General features: G+C 41.1%; 1 protein-coding gene across 1 annotated transcript in view; it reads right to left on the bottom strand.

Annotated features, from left to right (window-relative positions):
* Positions 1-23,415, bottom strand: part of IQGAP2 (IQ motif containing GTPase activating protein 2) — a 249,363-nt gene that overhangs the window by 101,841 nt on the left and 124,107 nt on the right. The window contains exons 4-9 of the mRNA XM_016205232.2: positions 18,864-18,941; positions 14,702-14,778; positions 5,715-5,782; positions 5,238-5,351; positions 4,406-4,584; positions 2,145-2,232 (exon numbers count right to left, since the gene is read on the bottom strand). Of these exons, the coding sequence (XP_016060718.2) occupies positions 2,145-2,232; positions 4,406-4,584; positions 5,238-5,351; positions 5,715-5,782; positions 14,702-14,778; positions 18,864-18,941 (604 nt within the window). The remainder of the gene's footprint in view (positions 1-2,144; positions 2,233-4,405; positions 4,585-5,237; positions 5,352-5,714; positions 5,783-14,701; positions 14,779-18,863; positions 18,942-23,415) is intronic.

The following is a 23,415-nucleotide window of genomic DNA, read 5'->3' as shown; positions in this document are numbered from 1 at the left end:
TTTGGATGGGATCCTGCTTCACCTTTGAAAACTCTATTAGGTGCGTTTACACAACTAGAGGGTAAGATATTACCAAAAAATCACATCCCTAAAACACTTAATGCACCATATCCTCTAAAAAGAAAAGAAAATAAGCTTAACCACTCTTTCATACTGTGCATTTAACAAAATGTCCAGCCCTGACCTTAACAGAATAGGTCACGTAATGAATGCACGTGCCAAACCCCAAAGTTCAGTGAGTGTAGTTCAAACAAAGCTGAAGGCTCCGGAGACAGAGCTGGTGACATAACCATCGAAGCTGTAACTTACGCCCTCACTATGGCTGCTATGAATGTGGACACATTAGCATTTAATATAATCACCTACATTTTTGAGAAAAAGCTTGTCAAGTAGCTATACGTACATATTTTAAAGCATACAATTGTCTCATTGTCATGTCGCTGACTAAAACATGCTTCTGAGGGTTTTTTCAACACTACTTTTAGTTCTACTGGACTATAAATTTTCAGATGGGGAGAGATCAAAAACTTCAGAGTAATCATGGTTTACACCTTTAAAACCATTAAACATTGCAACGTCCTTCATAATTTCAGCCAGTTATGCATCAGTACAAATCATCTCATGCTTTCTACTTAATAATGGGGAAAAAAATAAGTGGAGTTAATTTGGTATTAAATTTGTCATGAAGTATTAAAACATTTACATAAGCATTTTATTTAACATGAAAAAGAAATCTGTTTCAGTGGATATAAACGTTTCAAAATAAAGGATGGCAAACAGTTATGGAACTATTTCCTTACTAAGCTTATGGACGTCAGATGTTTTACTGGCAATATTAATTTTTTCCTGCAATTCATTTCTGTCAAGCACAATGCAATTCTCAGCTTTTATACAGAGCAGAAAGAGAAACTTGAAACTATGCTTCCTGTATCACCACCACCATGTTCAAAATTAATAAGAATAAAATAATAGAGTTACGCATCCCAAAAGGTCGTGTTCCCATAAAAAAAGTTACCCTAGAGCTTTCAGCAGTGTGTGTGGGAGGTAATTTCTCAAACCCACTCAGCTGTTAACACCTAGATATTTACATTTGTGTTCTCTGGGCCTCCTTAATTACTGTTTGAAGCTTTTTGGATATGTCTCTACCAGCAACTTAGGAGCAAACTTCTGGGTTACCCTACAGGTCTGCACTGTGTTGAAGATGTTAAGAGTGATAAAGAACATTCAAAGTTCATAGAGGACATTAAATCGAGGAAAAGGTTTAGGACTGTTGGAATTAGTGGACACTCCAAATTTAAATTTGGCAGATGGTTCACATGATTTATTAAATGGGCTAAATGGTTTTTCATGTATTCGTTTTTGAAATATATATCAGTTATTTAGGTTGACCTACGGGAAATAAATGTCAAATAGAATTCCTTACTGCTTCGAGTAAGAATACATTTTATTAGAAAATGGAAAAGACTAATAAGGAGATTAATGTATCTAAACTTGCATGTGCTTATTTTAATTACCCAGGTTTTCTGTTCTTTATAGTGATACAACTGAACTGGGTACCAAGAACTGAACTGTACAACTCCAGAGTCTCAGGGACGTGGATTTAAACCTGTCACTGTGCAATTCCATTGGCCTGTCAAATTCATTCACTTGCACAAAAGCTACCTAAGCTGTAAGAAAATAATTTTTATAAACTATACACTAATAATTGGGAAGTAATAAAGAATAGAGTTGTCAGCAATACCTTTTACAGTTCCAATCAAATGCCATCACAGAATCATGGGCAAGGAATGACAGTCTTTAAGTCATAATACTTTATTAAATAACCATCAATATTATCCCAATAAAGATAGGTTTAAAATATGACTGACATACACTTTACCTACGATGAGACAGGAAGGTACTATCAAACTAGCTTCAAGACACCTTGAGCTACTCTGCATGGACTGGGTACAGGATCACCAAAAAATGCTCCATAGGAAACTGCCAGATGATACACCATAACTAAGAGCAACATTGACATTCGGGGATTTTTTGTCACGTGAGGCAGTTTTACAAGGGTACAAATTGAGAGTTTTTCTGAGACTGAAAAGGAAAATTCGTATCTTCTAGAAGCACCCATTTCCTTCACGGAATCCATTACTTACTGTTGACTTTGTTGATATTGCCTTGGATTTCTGCTTGTGTCAGCAGTTCTTCGTATGCATCTCTTTCTTCTTCTGAAATACAGTTATTCTGCAAAACAAAGTCTTCACTGATTCCTGAGATTAAACGTTTCCAAAGCTAGATATTCAAAAGCAAAAATGCAGGAGTGATAAAAGCCATTCACTGACATCCATCTGAATGCCACAGAAGCACTTAAGAGCGCCTGCTTTGTGCAGGGCACTAGGTTAGATATGCCCAGCAAGGGTTGCCAGGATGAACAACAGGCCCTGTGAGTTTCTGAAAAGGCCTAACTTTCTAATGTAAGCATTACATTGGACCCCTTGATACTGCCATTTTTTGAATATCAAAACCAGTTAAATACTGGCAATTTCATTTTATTCAGTCTAATAAAACTAAGAACACAAATAATGAATATACATAGTACAAGAGAATAAATTCTATAGGAGAAGCACACACTCAGTTGGAAAGAAAAATTTAAAGAGATAACAACTGAGGAGGTTCTGGAGGAAGAGAGTTATGTTAAAGGCAGAGCAGGATCTGGTCACGAAAGTGGGAAAGCTTGGCATGTCGGGCTACATACAGCATGGGGGGGGTGTCCAGGGCCAGCCAAAAAGATGGGGAGGCGGAGTGGGTATACTGCAGGCCTTTTAAGGACAAGAAAAGGACCTGCACGCAACCCAGTGGGCAGCAGGGAGTCAGGGGAACTTTCAGGTCTGAAGCTAAAGATTAATTTTTCAACCTCTAGCTCTGAGAAGGGTTGGTTGGGGAATGACAAGCAGCATGGAGACCCACGAGGAAGGTGCTGCAGGAGTCCTGAGGCCAGGTCAGGGGGGCCAGCACTGAGGCAAGAGCGAGGAGACTGGAGGACCGTGGGTGGATATAAGCCTGGCAAGCAAAAGCAACAGGATACAGCGATGGACAGGGCACAGGGGAAGAGAAGAGAGTTCTGAAACAGTGTGGAAGTTATTCCCAAGGGGAGTCGGCAAGGGGTGCACGTGTGAGAAGGGGAGGGTAGAGATGGATGCCCTTGGGGTGTGGAGGATGGCAAAGCCTGCGGGGCAAGGCGAAGTTATCCGGGGGAGTATCAGGGGACCCGGGGATGAAGCTGAGAGCGATTTCAATGGTGGGCGAGCTTACTTGAGGAAGAACGGAGACAGGAGTGACTCAGGGTCAATGTCGAGCCCCACATTTAGAGGGAGGAGGAAGACGAGACATGAACTGATGAAGAGAACCAGGCGGCAGGGAAGCACAGGCGGAGCAGCTGGTCTCAAGGCAGGGAGGCAGGGAGGCAGGGAGGCAGGGTGGCAGGGAGGCAGGGAGGCAGGGTGGCAGGGAGGCAGGGAGGCAGGGTGGCAGGGAGGCAGGGTGGCAGGGAGGCAGGGAGGCAGGGAGGCAGGGAGGCAGGGAGGCAGGGTGGCAGGGAGGCAGGGAGGCAGGGTGGCAGGGAGGCAGGGTGGCAGGGTGGCAGGGAGGCAGGGTGGCAGGGAGGCAGGGTGGCAGGGTGGCAGGGAGGCAGGGAGGCAGGGTGGCAGGGAGGCAGGGTGGCAGGGAGGCAGGGTGGCAGGGAGGCAGGGTGGCAGGGAGGCAGGGTGGCAGGGAGGCAGGGAGGCAGGGTGGCAGGGAGGCAGGGTGGCAGGGAGGCAGGGTGGCAGGGAGGCAGGGTGGAGCAAGCCAGCGGAGGCGTGGAAGCCACCAGTGGAGAGCGGGCTGGAAGACGCAGTGGTCATGTCTGGTATTGGAGCTGAAGCTGGCGTGGCAAGAGCTGAAGGAGAGGAGACGGCGAGGAAGTGGAAGTGCACAGTGGGGTCGGGCTGCCTTGCTCGGGAGAAGACCCCCTCCTCGGACAGGCAGGTGAACATCGGGAAAAAGCGAGGAGAGTGCATTCAAAACAGTCCTCCCTAAACTTTGCACTGAACTATTCACCTCTACTAATAACTCTAAAGGTAACTCGGCCACTACGGGGTGTGCTGGTGGTGCCTGAGGAAAGATCTTTAGCTGCTACTTTTACACTTTTGAGAAAGAAGTTTAGGGAATGACCTTTAAAACCTTGCAACTTACAATTTTCAATATCAAAGGAAACCTAATTTCCTTCCCTAATGCAAGTGCTTCTTCTACCCTTGCAGTTCACCCGAACCAGCTGCCTGTGGCTATAGAGGCCACGGCCAGTTGAATTAACAATATCACTCTCTTTTCAAACTAGCTTCTCATGACCACATTTATTACAGGGAATCTAATGAAATACCTTCAGTTTTGCATTTTCCTCTTTTCCCTTTTTGGCTTCCCAGAGTTCCTTCTGATATTCCTGTGCAAGCTTCTCGTCCACTAAAGTTAAAACAGCATTTGGGTTTCTTAGTGTTAGAATGGTCTGCTCCGCCGCTCCCTTTTCAATGGCTTCGTTAATGGCTATAACAGCGGCATGCACTGCGGGGAGAAAGAAAGATTCTGATCAGCGAGCGGTAACCTGGGCAGTTGCACGGACACTGCATACGCTTTAGTAGGTTTACTTGCTCTTTAGCTCCCAGTAAGCACACCCAAATGGGGCCTCGGCGCACCCCAGAGCACCCCTCTGACAACCTCTCCAAGGGCGCATCTATCTCGGGTCCTGACTCGGCATCTGTTCCACGATCGGTTTCATTTATTCAGCCTGCACCAAATGACTACAATGAACCAAGCGCTAGGTCAACCACCTGGGGATTGGAAGGGTAACAGGGACACTTTTAAAGGAGCAGGCTGATTCCAAGAGATGCCTGCAGTTTAACCTGCCGCGCTAAAAGACAATGTAGCCAGGGGCCCTGCCACTAAAATCTAAGACCAGGCGGTAGGGATGTATTTGGAAGAATGGGGATCTCTCTGGAACCTCTTCATTCACACTGTGAAAGTGGCTGTTTCAAGTCCCAAATTGATTACTTGGTTATATTCTGATATGCCCAATTTAGCATCCACAATACGTATCATAAAAGCCTTCAGAGGGGTTTAAAGTATCTTCTAAATATTCTGTTTCTTGTAACCAAAATCAATAAATAAAGCGCAGGTCAGTCTGGTATCAACCGCAAGTTCGGATTTTAAAGTCTTACATGCAGCTTCATCCACGGACAGTTCATTGGCCAGGATGCCCCCGATTTTGCTGAAAGATGGCATCTGTATCCCATATTTCTCCAGTTCCTTTCTCATATTACTGATTTCCTCCTCTGAAAAAGAACAGAGACAAACTAGAGGGGGCCACAGCGACGGAGGCAGGGACGGCACAGTCACATCAAGACGCGTTTTCATCCGAGGGTCCCCTTCCCAGGCGTGCGGGGCTTATTTTTCTCATTAAAGAAATAAAAAGTGCCTTCCATTACTTAAAAAAAGAAAGAAATGTCTTTATCAAGAAGGTGGGGCCATTTCTAAACAAGAACCTTAGGAAGAAGCCAGCCTCAGACTCTCATTTCCCAAATGTGGGGAAAGAAAATCTGGTTGAGAACAAAATGTTTCCTCCTCTGCCCAGGAGAGAAGACAAAGGAAACCCATCTGCTTAGTAATTACATTGTAAAAATTATCAAGAGAAGTACCTGTGAAGTCCACTTTGCCCAACAAATCCTGGATCTGGGGTGCTATTCCTAGTTTGAATAGATATAAACTGAAAGAGAAAACATAAAATTATCAGACACTTTATTATTATAAATCTTAGAGTTAGAAATTGCTTAAATGTTAAGGGCTTTTTTAGTTGAGAAGACCTCAGAGATTATCTCATCTAATCCATTCATTTTATAGATGAGGAAATTGAGTCCGTAGACCTCCCAGTTCCTGGTAGGACCGGGACTAGAACCCCAGTTTACATCCCGAAGACTGGTCTTCCATAGTTCATGGCACTTGGGTAGGGTCAACTAACTATCATCCACATGTAGAGAGAGTAAGAAACACAACTAATAAGAAACAGCAGGTAATAAATGCAATAAACATTTCCTTGGATATTTCCTTACATGATTCTTACTCAACATGATTCAACTCAAATTATTACATTTTCCTTTTCAATATTCCTCCAAATACTATACACTCCTTGAGGAAATATTTGTTTTACATTTTCTGAACCAATATATAGAGTGGCAAGACTATTGATAGTTGGGGTAAGATAAACCAGGATGTGAGCACATTACTAAGTTAAAGATGGAGAGTAAATTATAAATATTTCTTCAAAAATCCCTGAGGAAGTAATGATGGCATCAACAACCTACCCATACCTGACACAAGGACCTGAGGGCTGGCATTGGAATTCTACCAATGATGAAAATATATGGTCATGTGGCTTTTCCCACTTAATCATTGAGCCATAGTTCCTGATTCATATTTATTTTAACCTCCCCAGTCACCAAGATTAATTCTACAGATCAACTAACAAATTGTGTTCACTTTATTATCAATTTTGATAGGTCTGTAATTTATGAGATTTTAATTACAAGTTAGAAATCACACAACAACATATATGGGAAAATGAACTGAGAATGATTTTGATGCTTAACTATTTCAGGATTATCACTTCCCATGTAGACGTGAGATGGATCTGAGTCGTTTATAAACTACATAAAATGTCATTAAAGGAGTTCAAGATCGAGCCTTCTTTAGTGGTATTAAAACAAAGTCTTAAATGTCTGACTAATCAATTAAATAGCACTCACTGAAATTAACTGTGTTTGATCATTTCTGTGAAAAAACCCCCACAATCATTTAGAAAAGTAAAACATGGTCAAAGTTAAAAATCAGTAATGAATGATTAAAAAAAAAATTTACATTGAAAATCACCACCCAGAGTTAAACACTAAATATTTTGATATAAGTCCTTTTAATGTTGTTCCCGGAAATATCTATTCCACAAACTCACATAATATTCTGTAATATGAACTTATTGTACTTTACTTAGCCAGTTGCTGAGCATTCAGATGGTTACTAATTATCTTATTTGTTCCTATAAATCCCTAAAACCAAAACTGTGAGATTGAAAGGTATACACACAATCAAACCTTTCAATATTTAGTCAGATTGATTCTTAAAAAGAGATTATACTCATTTAATTATTGTGACTAAAGGGTTAACCAAACCCCTCCCCCTTCTGTGAGAGAATCGACCTGGAGTTAACTTTCTAGCTCGGTTCCCCTAAGGTATGCTGACAATCCCATTACTAAGCATCACTGCTTAGGAGAAAAATAATCTGACTGATAAACTGCATCTTGACTCAAAGGAATTATAAATACCTAATAGGCATCAGTTTTGGAAAGGGAACAATATACCTGCGCTCAATGATTTTTGACACAATTGTTTTCACATTTTCTCCTTTGTTTATCCAGTCATTCATTTAATTACTAGTTATGGAACATCTACTATATAAAACAAATGTTTCCCTCTACCATGCTCTCCCTAAAATAAAGGTATTTAGGCTCCCATGACATACGTTTGTTAGTAAAATGAACGCAAACAATGTACTAAACAAAAATGTGAATTTTATCCTGTGGTACTAAAGGTATTAGGACTATTTCCAATTATACTTTTTAATTCTCCACTGTACACTGTAATACTAGTATAAATCTCACCATCAGCAAATATTCTGGTTTAATTAAAAGTTACCACTAGGTGGTGCTGAGAAGTTACCACTTCCGGATGAAAGAATCTTTGCTTTTAAATTTATTTTAAATCAGATTTTCTTAAGCTGTTATGGATCAGGTAGTAATCTCATTTGCATGTACATACTTTCACCAAAAAAAATTTTTTTTAAATGTTAATGTATATATTTTATTTGGCTTCAGTTTTCAACATTGTCACTAATGTTGCGGTTTAAACTATTCTTTAAAAAGATTGCTTTTCACAGTGTGGGAGTTTTATACTAACTCTCTGTGTGGGAGGTGCTTTCAAGCAGATTACTCAAAGGGGCATAAGTTTACTAGGAAACTTGCACTTATCCACTGTTCCCAGGCTGAAAAGAATCAGCAACAGCAGCTGGCTCCTTCCCAAGCATTCACATTCAAATGAGCCATTCATTACCTGAAGCATATAGGAAATCCAGAGTCTTAATCTTTTTTAAAAAAAAGCCCATCCAATAGAAAAAACACCAACTTCTTATAGCTCTTCAACACTGAACTTATTAAACACCTTTAGTGCCTAACAGCCAACACAAAAGGTTGAGAACATTCCAAAGAAAGCTGCGGAATTAATGTCAGCATAGCTCCCCACATATAAGAAAACACTTGGTGTGAAAGAGCGATCCTTCTAGCACAGGACAAGGTACAGTGCGCTCCTGTTACTGAGGGAGGCCAGAAACAGAGGGCGGTCCCAAGGCGGCTAGAGCTTCACAGGCCCATGTGCTCCCACTGGTAGAAATAACAACAGTTTAAGTCCAGGAAGCAGGAAACTTTTTAAAAAGTACTATTAAGGTTTTTTCAAGTACTTTCAATATATACATTAAAAGGTTTATAGTAATGAAATGCAAACTTAAAAGGCAAGAGCTGAATTTCTTTCAGCTTTTCTGGATCACATCATGTGCAGTTCATTTTATGCTGTAACATGGGAGATGAATGTTTGTAAATGAAAGCCTCATGGCTGACTCGAAAGAGCACAGGACAGGAATCAGAAGTCCTGGATCCCAACCCCCAAACAGCAATATCTAGATGTGTGACTCTCAGCAGATCACAGAACTCAAGCTTTCAGTCCCTCATTTAAGAAATGAAGGATCTGGACTGAAATAACCTCCCAAGGTCCTCCCAATTCTAAATTCCATGATTCTTCATGTTAACATATCCTAAATGTAACAGCTTAGAGGCCTTGCTGAAGTTCCAGTCTGATGCCACCGTTCTTTTTGTTTTCGTAATTGCAGGGAAATAGTTGGCTCCCTTCTGAGGCCAATGACTGGCTGAATCAGCAATAGCGCAGGTTCTGGTGTCAGCCTGGTTCGCAGGCTCCACTCAGCTATTTACTAGCTGTGTGACCTTGGCTAGCCTCTCTGTGCTTCAGCTGTCTTGGTTATAAAATGGGACTAATAACAGTATGTACCTCATAGGTATGTTAGAAGGATTAAATGAGATTACACCTGTAGAGTACTTTGAACACTGCCAGGCATATAATTAAAAGCTCAGTAAGCGTTAGCCTTTGTTTTTATTATTACTATCATCCTGTTAAATAATTGTGTCCAGAATTCCTATACTCTTAATAACCCACCACAGTGGTTTCCCCACTTTCAACACTAAGACCCTCTGACTATTTTCCCCTCACTAACTCCGTGTTTGAAATGGCTTCATCTACTGAACCAAATTATTTTCCCATCGTAGTCACATACATCACTGCCAGTGTCATGTCCAACTCCAGGGTTCTCTACCCAGTTTTCAGTCAGAACTCAAAGGAATCCTGAGGCCGTCTGATCATCAGTTAAACCAACCGTAAAGTTAAAGATACAAATGCAGGGGCTTCCAGTTAGAGTTAATGGTGTACGTACCGTGCTGGGTAGAGACACGGTGCACAGCCTCAGAGCCTGGGATTCAGGAGGACAGACAGACAGCCACAGCACTAACCCGGCCCAGAATGAGAAGAGGAGATGGTTCCAAGTGTGAAGAGAAGTATGAACCAGGGCTGACCTGGAAGATTCGGAAGGTGCAACTGCCCTGCTCACCTTATCCCAAGTGCTGCCATCTCCGGGTGTCCCTCCTGAGAGCACAGGGTTACAGCCTGGCCCTTGGGTTAAGGAACTATCTCTAGGAAACTTACTTATAAATGCAGATATGTTCTCCGTCAGGGATGCAATCAAAAGGCAACCAGCAGGGTCTTAACAGGAAAAGGGCCCTAAGGGAAGGGGGTTTAAGGCAGGGAAGTTATACAGTAATGCCCGAGGAAGCAGTTGGGAGGCAGCCTGGCGACCAAGGCAGCACCTGACCTTGCAGGAGAGCGGCAGAGGGGCTTTCTTCACAGAGCAGGCAGGGTATTCAGAACAGCTGCCAGCCGGAGTGGGTGTGCCACAGCCACTGTCAGATATGCAAGTCCCCAATGTGCTATTTTGGCGTCGCGGCTGCAATTGAAAATGACCGCTGGGACAGCAGCTCCCAAGTCTGCGGCAGGAGCAGTACCCTTACCCAGAGGGGAGGCACACTTATCTTCAGTTTGCTGTTGTCAGTAAAGTAGGGTCTTAACGGTCAGATAAACTTAATGCAGTAAGAAGAGCAGAATCCAGAGCCCTCACCTATTTAAACCAGAAAAATCCTTATGAAAACCTGTGGAGGGTGGCTGATTCTATGTCATAAAGCAGGAGCAATCAGGGTAGGACAGGAACAGCTTGTTGTGATCACAAAGCAAGGATATTGCAAGGAATGTCAGGGACAGTGCTCCAAGGACAAAGGGTGACCAAGCTGAGTCAGTCTGGCCCATCAGAAAAGGAGACGCGCATCTTGGTGAAGTCTGTAAGGCCAGCTCGAAAACAATACTCGAAAGCGAATGGTATACAGTACACAAAAAGGCAGTTGTAATATAGAGATAAATAAGGCATGCATGATTATCTGTACTGATTCCAACAAGCTGGAAAGTGTTATTAAAATATGGCTTTTTTCTGTGACTGTCTATGGAGCACAAGTACATACCTGTTTCTATACTGTATATACTACATGTATGCCACAAAAATGAATAGATACCCGGAACTCTGGGCAAGCCAAACACTCCTAGAAAAGCATGGACATGTCCCAAAATAAGGACTGAGGAGTACAGGGAGTGACAAAAATAGCCAGGTGGAAAGAGGGTGCGGCACTGATGGTCACACTCAATGGTCAAGCAGAGAAAGGATCCAAAAACGTGACCTGAGGTGATGATGAATCAGCCAAATGACTGAAAGTGCACTAGGCAGAGTCAATCCCTGATCTCCTTAGGGAGAAACCTCTAGAAAGCCCAGCTAATTTCAAGAAAATATTCAAAAGGCATACATAAGCTTTTAATAATATTAACAGATCAGGCCAATGCATCATCATGACAGGACAATGGGTTAGGTAACACTGGCCAAACAAGACATGGAAGTAAATCATTTCTGGGTGACAGGGAGCGGGGGTGGGGACCAGATTAGAAATAAGAACCTACCTGAAAGCCATATACTGAAAAGTGAAAAAAAGGTCTGATTGATTTCACAAGGAAAGTTCAGCCTGATGCCGGTAGCCAGGGTCTGACTCACCAGGGGAGAACCGAAACTGGCGCCTTGTTCTGACCCACAATGAACTGGTCAGAAAACAGATCTGTAACCTGGGCAAGTCTGTAGAGTATTCTATGTTTCTGGTGCCCATAAGATCATGTCAGCTCTGGGTGGGTATAAAAATATTATAGTACTAGGATGAGTCAAAATTAGTGTATAAATAATGAAATGAGTGAAAGCTGCAGAGTGGATCTTTTAGAATAGGTTTAAGAGTGGTGAGTCTGTAGTAACGTCTCTGGGCATTTCACCTGTACTTTCAGGTATCTGAAGTGTTCAACAAATCAGATCTGCTAAATTTAACTTTTCAAAAGAATTCAATTTTATACTTAGTGTTTCAACATTTAACAGTTGTTTAACATACTGAGAAATAAACAACATGCAAGAGTGCTCTTCCCCAGATATAAACAGCCTCCAGAGAGTTAAAAACCAATAGTATTAACTCCTTAGTAAAGCTCTCACTTCTTAAACTGACTCCTTTTCATTGCACAGATTTTAAAACACTCCAAATGGAGCCACAGAAGGAAAATATGCCAAATACACATTTTAGCCCATAGATACCCCGTCACAAATAGTGGTTTTCACTTGGTGTAGAAGCAATGGGTACTTTAGCTTTTCCTTCGATAGTCTTTCTAAATTTTCTAATATTTCCACAATGAGCATATTTTATTTTTTATTTTAAATAAGAAAAATAATAATAAGCATTTCTTTGACAAAAGAATGAGGCCACCCATCCCCAAGGTCTCTCTACATTAGGCCATGATTGAGGATTTCCTCTGGGGCTACTGTGCTAACACCAAGCAGAACTGACAAAGGGAGCTATGAGCGGTGGGAAAGGAGCCTGGGGTCAGAAGTAAAGTAAAAAGGTGGGGGGCAGGCAGATACAAACAGGAAGCAAGGGCAAGGACCCAGGGGTCCTGATGAGCAGTTAAACCCTGATCCAAAAGATAGAAAACAGAGACAAGTTTGCAGGGCCAAGTTTGCAGGCTGGGGCAGGAGGAAGGCAGTGCCTGGGTGCCTGGGGGCCCTTCCTGACTGGCTCCTAATCTATAATCAGAACCTCTGACCTGCCTAATTCCCTATCCGGTAATGACAGCACTCTATACCAGCAATATTGCTATATCTGCAACCAGACTATAAAGGCTGAAGACAAAATTGTGCATTCCCAGCACCACTTCTAATTACGCAGAGAAGGCAAAACCACTGTACCTACTAAAGGGCTCTGCTGCCCAGCCTCCACATGTGTCTCGCCCAACAGAGCAGAATACCAGCCTCATCTGAGTAACTGACTGCATTCTCAACCAACCCAGGAAAGAGTCTTGATAGAAAAAACTTTACATACACTTGAGACTTCTGAGTTCCATATCAAGGAGCAGCCATACATTAAGTTTAAAGCAGAGAAAAGTAAAGGAGATTCTCCCAGGGAATGCTGTTTATTAAGTAAGGACTGTTTTAAAAGATGGTACTGAAGGTCAGGTCTGGTGAATGACAGACTCAATAGGCATCTGCCCCGGGGTAAGTAACAGTAACAGAGACTCCATGACCAGAAACTGAATAACTGAGAAAACCCATCCTAGAAAATACCACACCAACACTGGCATACCACTGGCAATAACAGGCAAGAAGTTGCTCTTTTGCTTTTGTTTACCACACTGTTCATGCCATTGTTAACACAACAGCAAACACACTGCCACGGCAAACACACTGCAGCCCTCAGTGCTGCTCTGGGTAGCTTCTGGAGAACCCTGACATCACCAGAAAGGAACTTAGCACGCCACTGCTTTACAAGCTGCTTAACAGTAATGCCCCAGGTGTCCACTTCAGGACATCAATTTAAGCTGATAGCAGACACCCCATGAGCATGCTACAGGTATAGACATTAGCACTATGATGCATGGATATGACAATGACCTTAACTAATGGTGGCTGGCTTGGCAGGTCACAAAAACAGTACTAAGCACAGTGATAAGTGATCATTCTAAGTGCTGACAAATATTTGACAAAAAATGTTGGACAACACATTTGAAAATACTCCTCAAAATCAGCGCTTTTGCACAAAAAGATTTTAGAAAACTTGCTGGCATAATGACTGATACACTGGCCACATACTTGGAGGCAGGCATAGAAGTGTTTTTCCCCCAGTTCTAAATTATTAGAAAAAGAAATCATATAAAAGGCACCTACATTTGGTCGGTATTTCTAGCAACTGTCATCTCCAAAGAAATCTCATAAGTTCTGATCGGGGAAAAGTCAAATTATGTGATATAATCAAAATTCTTCTCTAGTAGGCCAGAATTGCAATGAATTATTATAGAAACCTTTTCCTGTGGAGAGGAAGAGAGCCAGGAAGAAGTTAATATAAACCTCTAGGCAGAAGATTCTGCCAGGAAAATGACTTCTAGTGATATAAACACAAGGCAGATGTTGTAAAAGAAATTTAAAACTTAATTAGGCATGAAGCCTTCCAGCCATTACCTGCATACACACAAGACAACAGCCACAAACTGGACTTTTAAAATTATCCTTGCTACCATCTAAAAATCACATTTCAGAGGGAAGGTGGGGGTGGGGAGTGGGAGATTAATCAAAGAACTTAGATGCATATATGCATGGCCTAAGGGTACAGGCAATAGTGTGGATAAGGCCTGGGGAGGGATACCGGTGGAGGGGCTCAATGGAGGGAAAAAGAGGGACATCTGTAATACTTTCAATAATAAAGATAAATTAAAAAAATAAAATAAAAATCACATTTCTTCCAGGCCATTAAGATTAAAAGTAATCTGTGAACTAACAGAATTTCAATATTTCCAATAACTTATCAAACAATTGCTCTTAAACAATGAATGTATCCTGCTTTGACTAATTTAAAGCAACTTCTGTCTTCTTTACCCTTAGGATCTACTGAACAAAGAAAACAAAAAATATACTGAATTTCATTAATCTGTGAAAAGAATTAAACCAAACTGATCATTTTAAGAGTATCAGAACCAAAAATATGACCATTAAAGCTGCTGCTCATCTGATATATTTCTGTGTCAACTTCATCATATCTCAAGAATACTGTAGCACTCTCTAGAAGTTTCAACTTAAAATTTCTCCTTATTATATTTATAGGTCTTTCACTCATTTTCTGGTTTTCTATTTTTATTTAGATTTAAAAAATAAAAATAAATATTTTTCAAGTTCGAGGGTTGTTTTTACATGACAATTATTTTAATTTTGTACCAGCAAATTCAAAATAATTCAATCAAATAAAAAGCTCTTGAGTTATTAAAATAATTTAGGATCTCTTTTAAAATTAAAACTGTAGTTTTACTTAAATTTACTTTCTAGACTTTTAGTTGTATTTTTCCCCACCTCAGTGCGTGAATGCAATAGATCATTCTTGGTATGTTTTTCCGGTCATAGACATCTGTTGTTTCTGGATAAAATATCTGGAAAATAAAAGAAACAATGTGTTTATTATATTTTGCTTTTCACAAAATTATTTTAGGTCTCCCCAATGATCGTACTTTGGTTGTCCTTGCTGTTCTGTATTTATTTAAAGGTAGAGGAATCTGTTACTGCTTTACCTTGCTCTAGGGGAGGACTGTGACTGCATCTGGACCCCTGCTTGACAGCGCGCCACCTAGTGGTTCACGAGAGTGTGTATGTGGGGGGGTGCGGGGCGGGTGGAAAGGGGAGGGGGTGCAGTTCCCAGCCTGCCATTCCAAGGAGGCTGTGTCCACTGGTTAGGTAGGTGGCAGTTTCCTCTCACCAGGCTTGAGCCTGTGCAGACTCTGCTTTCTGTAACAGTCACTCCTGTGACTGCCCAGAGGTCCGCTGGCTTGAGGGGGATGTTTTTCTTCAGCATTTCATTACACTGCTAAGAACTTGGCTACCCAGTTCTGTAAACATGCAAGTACACACATACACATGGATATTTTTTTCTGATTAAAGTAATACATTGCACTAAACATAATCTGGAAAATAGGTATGAAGGAAAAATACCTATAATCCCACCTCCAGATTGTCACTATTGTCACAATATTTGGGGATATTTTCCTCCAGTCTTTTCCTGTATATGTCTGGTTTTTTTATGTTGTGCATGTGTATGTTTGAAAATAAAATTGTACATATTGTAAACCTGTTTAAATCACTGAACAGAACACGACCCCTTTGTTATTCTATGAGAATATTAATTTTTAAAAATTATTGATTGATTGATTGATTGATTTTCAGAGAGAGGAAGGGAGAGGGAGAGAGAGATAGAAACATCAATGATGAGAGAGAGACATTGATCGGCTGCCTCCTGCACGCCCCCTACCGGGGATCGAGCCCGCAACCCAGGCATGTGCCCTGACCGGGAATCCAACCTTGATCTCCTGGATCACAGGTCGATGCTCAACCACTGAGTCACTCCAGCCAGGCAAGAACATTATTTCTAATGGATGCATGGTTCTTTCATATTTTTTAACCATAATTTAACAAGTTCCCATGGTTGAACATTTTTTGCCCCTAATTTCCCCCACTATTATAAGTCACTGCAATGAACATCCCTGCATTTTCTGAACACCTGATTACCTCTTTGGAATAAACAACTAAATATAAAGCTACCAGATTGAAAGATTGGAACATAAAGGCTTTTAAAACCTATTTACACTATTCTTAAGTTTAAAATTAAAAGCCTAATAAGAAACGTTTCAGAATGGGGCACCAAACTTCCCGGTTCCTATGCACCAGAAAATGAAAAATTAGGCTCGAAGCTTCTAAGATTAAGATAAGCATATTGGTATTACCTGCTTTCAGTAAACATTTTATAGTTTGACATAAAAATTAAATCATGTACCATAAGGTGGTATTTGATACTCAAGTGAAATTTTCTGTTGGACACTGAAAAAAGCTGAGAAAAGAAAAAAGTGAAGTGTCTTGAGATACAAATGTATACTCAGTGAGCACTTAAAGAAATGTCTGGCCCTGGCCGGTTTTCTCAGTGGTTAGAGGGTCGGCATGCAGACTGAAGGGTCCCGGGTTCGATTCCAGCCACGGGCATGTACCTCAGTTGCAGACTCAATCCCAGGCCCAGGTCGGGGCACGTGCAGAAGGCAACCAATTGATGTTTCTCTCTCACATCCATGTTTCTATCTCCCCCCACCCCACCCCCGAAAAGCAATGGAAAAAATATCCTCGGGTGAGGATTTTAAAAAATTTAAAAAAAAAAAAAGTCTGTAGCTTAGGAAATTTCAAAGGTCTTCCCAAATATCTTTTAAGATATTTGTTGCTAAGGCGTCAATAAGAAGAGGACTCCTAATTCAGAAGAATGTGACCAGATTTAAAGTTCTGTTTGTAAGCAGAGGATAACAAATGCTTCTCCCTTCTTTAAACAAGAAACTTTTCTGTTTATATTTCTCCTGGAAAACCATTATGAATGTGTCTTTTTTTAGCAAGGAGGTGGGATCCATTTATGGTTCACCAGCACGTTTTATTCAGCACTGTGTCCCCAGCACCTGGCATGACGCTGAGCACAGAGCATCCACTTAATACCGATAAATGAAAATTGAACAGCAAATACATCAGTCAATTCAACAGTGTTGGTTTCTCATCCTGCAATGCAATGAATCGATGACTTCCCAATAAAAAGCAGTGTTAAAACAGAATCTGCTACGTGGATCGCTTGTTTGATTTAAAATCAAGGGAAACCTGGCCCTACATACACACAGCTGGAAAGGTTTAAATCAAATCTGTCAAACATAATAAAATTATTCTAATCTAAAGTATGTTGTATCATATTAAAAAAGTCTATTGCAATTTCTTTATTAATCTGTTTACCACCCAATCCCCAGTTGGTGATGGCTAAATCACAATCTGGAATCATGAATTCTGTATTATAACTAGTGTCCAGAAGAGAACAGCATTGAATGTTCTGGGCATTTTAGGAGAAGAAAAAGGGATTAAAAATGGCAAAATAATTCTAGCCGGCTTGCTCAGTGGTTAGAGCATCGGCCCCCGGACTGAAAGTACTGGGTTCGATTCCACTCAAGGGCAGGTACCTTGGTGGGAGGCTCGATTCCTGGCCCTGGTTGGGGTGCATGCGGGAGGCAACCAATTGATGTGCCTCTCTCACATCGACGTTTGTCTCTCTTTCTCCCTTCCTCTCTCTCTGAAAAGCAAGGGAAAAAATATCCTCCGGTGAGGATTAAAAACAAGTTTTTTTTTCAGAATACAATAGATCAGTATTGACTATTTTAAGATGAAATAAGCTGAGCAAAAACAGATATCAGCAAAAAATAATATTAAAAATAGGAAAGCAGAATTTACATTAAGGAATCTTTTGTTTTTGTTGTGGGGTGTTTTTAATTGCAAACCTGATAAATAATAACAACAACACAGGTCTTAATTAGTCAGTACCCTACTGTCTTACCTTCAAGCTAAACCACTCCTAATTTGTTTCTTTAAAATAGCTGTACATACTAAGCAATACAAAGGAGTGAACTATTTATACCTGCAAAGACCTGATGGATCTTGAGGGCATTATACTTAAGAAAAAAGGTAATTGCTACAGGTAACCTACTGTATGATTCCATTTCTATAACACTGTTGAAATGACAAAACTACAGAGATGAAGAACAGATCAGTGGTGGCCTGGGGACAGGCTGGGGGAGGGATGTGACATAAAGGGCCACTCCTCCGCAGTGCCGGTAACGTAACAGTGGTGATGGTCACACAAATCTGTTCATGGACTGAATGGAACCCCCACCTACATACGAATGAACGCATATTAAATAGTGAAGACTGAAGAACGCCTGTCGTCGAGTTAACGTTCATGCGCCAATGTCAACTGGTGACTGCACTACAGTGAGGAGATGTCACCACTGGAGGAGGCTGAATGAAGAGTACTCGTGGAGGTACTATTTTTACAACTTCCTGTGATTCCATAATTATTTCGAAATGAGATGTTTTCAGAAATAGCTCTACAATTTCTATTAAATATAATTACTTCCTCATTTCCTCTACTTGCCTGTCTGTCGCACAGGCTGAAGGATGTCTGCTCTTTGAATTTAACAAGCTCTGGATATTTGCTGAATGAGTTTTATTTAGACGATCTCTTTCACAAGTAAGAGCTATAGCCCCGAGCCTTTAACATTTAAAGCGATACAATGATTTGTAGTAATAATTTATAAAAATAAATTTATAGTAGTAATTTATAGGGATACAATATAGAGTGACACAATGAGATTAGGAATCGTAAGTACACATAGCAGCACACGAAAGGGAGATGGCTATTTTAAATCAACTATCTACCTGCTAAAGTGTGTTCTGACCTTGCTTAATTCATAAACACTTCTGCAGGGCTGCTCTTGATCTGTACGCATACTTCATTCAGAGTTCTTGCCATTTATTACTTTGTATAGGCCTTTCCTGAGGCAATAAAGCAATCCACTGCATCAGCACACCCCGTGTACCACAGCATTTTATAATGACCCATTTGTATACTACCCCTTTTGGCTCCCGGTTCAGGTTCCAGTATCTGAAGGCTCACCTTGGGTAGACCAATAGACTCCATGGCTCTTAACCACTGCACGGTGTTATCTGTGTGTCGAAAATGAAGGCCGGACTTCTAATGGAGGAGGGAGGAAACACACAAAAAGTGAGTCATTTGTAATAATTTTTTCATTAGTAGGATGCTCTTCAATTCTATTTCTCCTAGAATAAAGCTATTACAGCCCATGTAAAACAACTAACGACACAGTAAAGGACACTACACTACTCAGCAACACCCCAAACATCTGTGATAGACCACTCTAGTTTCCATTAGTCACACGTTTGAGGTAACTCTGAAGCAGAATCTCAAAGACCATTTAATGTCTAGCACATGCCTAAGCATATTTTATGAGACACATACATACACGGTGTCAAGATTTTGGCAACGACAGCTGAAAAACCTAGAAACTTCAGGAAAAACAGACAGAGTTTTAGAAGACTAAAACTCTGTGGTTTTTTTGTGGTTTCTGGTTCTGTCAAATCATTGTTTTCTGATTGTTAATGTAATATTCTGTAGAAAACCTGGAAAATGCAGAAAAATACAGAGATGGAAAAAACCACCCACAACACTGAGCTAATTTTAGTAACTATTCCTTCTGTAATTTAAGCCTAACCTTGGCCTTGTACAATAAGTAAAACCTTCAGTGGAAATGTTTTACAAGACCTTTTCGACCCATATAATAAAAATATTCTCTATCTTCCATTCTTCTTTACAGTCCTATTAGCCAGTCATTTTTTCTGCATATTCTATAAATATAGCATACTTGCCTCTATCTCATGAAGTTGTATCATGTAATGAACCATTGAGAGCTTAAAATGGTCTTGTATTTTTAATTAGTTAAACAAATAGCACGTTATCTATTTAAAAACAAAAAAGTAATTACATTCAGAACATCTGGTTCTTTCCATCTTTTTCGACCTATAATCTAATAGTTTATTTAATGAAAAGTATATTTGTTGCTGTTAGAAATTAAGAAATATAAGCAAATTAACATTTGACAAATGTTTATGCCTTTTTAATAGTGGTCACTACTTACTGAGATTGAACTGTGTGTATCAAACACTGTATGTAAATTATCCCTACTTTTCAAAACAGCCTGTAAGGTGATTACATTCCCATATTTCAGAGATGAAGAAACGTAAGTCAGAAAGATGCAGTCATTTGCCCAAAGCCACAAAGCTGTGAAGTGGCTGACCTAGGATTCCAGAAGAGGTCTCTCCAGATCTGAAAACCTTCCCTGTGCTAACCCCCAGAGAACACAGGTCCTGACTGTGGTTGGACTACCCTTCAGAGGGAAGAAATTAGCTAGTTACTATGAAATATCTAGAGGGAAGGGGAGAAGTAGGGGGAGAGGAAAGGAAAACGAGAGGAAGAGAGCGAGAGCAGCCAGTTACCAGCCAGGCCGCAGTGTCTGAGGGTCTGTAACTCAGTATAAACAACTTTGGCAGAACACAAACAATTCTCAGACACGGTCACTCTGTGATCATAATGGAGCAACTTGGAAACAATCCACAATCACATCAAGACAGGGAAAAGGCCCTTTGGCACCACAAAATAACAACCCCCCTGTCCCCCTCCGCCTTCCAACTAAGATGAACATCTTGCTTCTAGACTCATATCACGTCCTAGATAAAAATTACCAAGACACCAAATTGATCCCACTTCCTGGCAACACCCAAAGATAATGGGACAGGTCCTTGCTTCCCTTATTAGCATCACCCAGCACAAGCCCAGACCCACACTAAGCCCCTCGTTTCTCCTCCTCATGACTCCCTGGGTGTGCATTTTTTCTTGTTACAATGAGTGAAATAAAACTAGTTTTGTTTGACCCAGGTGGGGTTTCTGGAAGGTCTTTGGCTGGTGGGCTTAAATAATTTCAAACCATGAACAAAAGGACTCCATCCATTTAATGGTCCTATTAGCCAGGTGACCTCAGGAAAGTTATAAATTTCTGAACCTTGGTTCCTCAGCCCTAAAATGAAAGTAGGATTGCTTCTCTGCGTTGGAGAGATTAAATGAGAATATTCATAAGTTCCTTCGTTGCAAAGCGCACTTAAGAATGCAATAAATGTTCGATATTATAATTATTATGCTGCAACATTGGGCTGGAAACTCTCATTCACCTTTAAAGTCAGGAAAAGATTTAGTCCTTCAAGGAAGATGCACCGAAAGAGGGGTGGTTATCTTGATCCTATTCCTACAGTAAATAAAATGATAGGGTTCAAATCCTTCACCCATTTTATCTTATTTAAAACAGTTTTTCCATTGCAGTTGACATTCAATACTATATTCTTTTCAGGACAGTGGTTAGACTCTTTCCTTCCTCCATCTGAAACACCCGAGGTGCTGGCTTCAGGGCCTCTGATCCACACAGCTGCATATTTAAGGAGTAAGCTTCAGTGAACCAACTGCATTAAACATCTTTAATCTGCTAGATTTACTTTAATTAGAGAACAAAAATGGTCTCGTAGGCAAGCTCAAGATGATTTCAGTCCATTATAACCCTGTTTAGCTTGTGCATGTTTTTCACCAATCCTAAATATTAATACTAGACTAGGTGGCATGTCTGTGGTCATACTTGGCCAAGGGTTGTTACTGTCTGTCCACCTAATTTTTTTCAGGTACTGAACTTTCTAGAAAGTACCTGCTGATATTCCACTGCTGAGCTATTACATATTACAACATCAGCAAGCAAGGTTTTTAAAAACAACAACAGGTTTTATTACATCTGAAGTCATAAATATTCATTACATAATTAGATTTCATTCAGGGATTATGCCCTCTGCTGAAAGGGCAAGGTTATTCTTGCTAAAACTGAGTAGATAAGGAATTATGTAAGTCTTCTTTGGATACTAACGTCTTACATAGTAGACTCAAAGCATTTTAGAACTATGAGGGGCCAAGTATTTAAGGCACATTCAAGTTGATCTACACCTTGTTAAGCTCAGGGCCAAGACAAGCTTGCAAGATTCCTGACTCCAAGCCCAAATATTCTGTTCAGTTAACTGCTCACAGCCTCAGAACCACCACCTCAAGCACCCATAGTGCGCTTCCCTCTATCAGGCACTGCGCCAAGTGCTTTGCATGGATGATCACATTTGTTCCTCACAGTATCTACACAAAGGGTGATAGTATTATGATTATTTTCATTCTACAGGTGAGAAAACTGAGGCTCACAGAGGCAAACCTAGTGGTGAGGCCCAACTCAATTCTTTGCATTTCACAGCTCATACTACTAACCACTGTGTATATGATTTCCCTGTCTACGGCTCACCAAAACAGTCACCAATCACTTATTATAAGTCTGCAATGCTGTGCAGTGTCAGAACACCACCTTTTTCTGTCTTTGAGCCTTGGCAGGCTGAGTCCTCTCCAAGGACTGCATTCCTCCTCCGTGTCTTTCCCTCGCCCATCCTAACCTGTTTAAACATTCTCATTTTCAAGCCTTCACCACAGAAGCTTGCTGGCTTCTCCACCAGCCCACCCCCTTTACAACTCAATGCTCTCTCTCTGGTTGTCTCCCACTGTTCACCCAGCTGTCTTCTCTTCACTGCCCTCCACCCACTTCCAATCCCTTTCCAGGATTCACCCTTTGTTTTCCCTCTTGAATCCACTTACTTCTTGGCTATGCAGGCCACTGTCACCTGGACTGAATAATCCCTTTACTACACTCTGCCTCCACCCTCACCCTCCCTCCAATTTATTCTGAACCACACAGAGTAGCAGACAGATCTTTCTAAAGCACACAGGGCACCTCGATGCCTCTGCTTAACATTTCAAAGGCTCCCTTCCACACCCCACATCATAGGATGACATCATAGGACCTCCACGTGTGACTTCCTGATGTGTCTCTGCTTCCCCCCTGGTCCATTTCTCGTCAGGATCCCCACTGCAGCCTCTCAGCCACTCAGTGTGGCCAAGCTCTATCCTTCCTTGAGGAGCTTTCACAAAAGGACCTCCTCTCTCTGGACTGTCCTCCTCACTCCCTACCCCGAACTCTACCCATGATGATTTTCTTCATTCTTCCAGACTGAGTCAATGTCTCCTCAGAGAAGCACATCTTCTGTCCGTTGCTATCTGTCAATTTCTTCCTTCATTTACTTACCACAGTTCACACTGTACATTCACTCATAGTCTGTCTCTCCATCTGTAAGCACCGTGAAACCATGTCCGCCTGGCACACAGTAGGTATTGAAACGTATTGTATGAAAGGATGAGTTCTACCCTGTATTTCTATCATAGCACAACTTTATATTCTTTCCCTATAGCTTTATTAAAATGTATTATGTTCATATTACACTACCATTAGAGCAGTGGTTCTCAGACCTTACTAGTACACAAGAACCACCTGGGGTGATTATTAAGCGTGTATTTCCTGGGCCTCTGCTCAAGAGGTTCTGCCTGACTCAAAGCCTGGGTTGGGGACAGGATCCATGTTTTTATACACACCCATCAGGTGGCTCTGCAAGAGGTGTGAGCATCACACTTAAAGGAAGGGTGTCAAACTCCAAGCACCTTGGGTAAGCATCAAACAAAGCATAGAAGACAA

The sequence above is a fragment of the Miniopterus natalensis genome, chromosome 3 (genome assembly GCF_054644295.1).
Source record: "Miniopterus natalensis isolate mMinNat1 chromosome 3, mMinNat1.hap1, whole genome shotgun sequence".
NCBI lineage: Eukaryota > Metazoa > Chordata > Mammalia > Chiroptera > Miniopteridae > Miniopterus > Miniopterus natalensis.
This window is presented reverse-complemented; position numbering and strand designations above follow the sequence as displayed.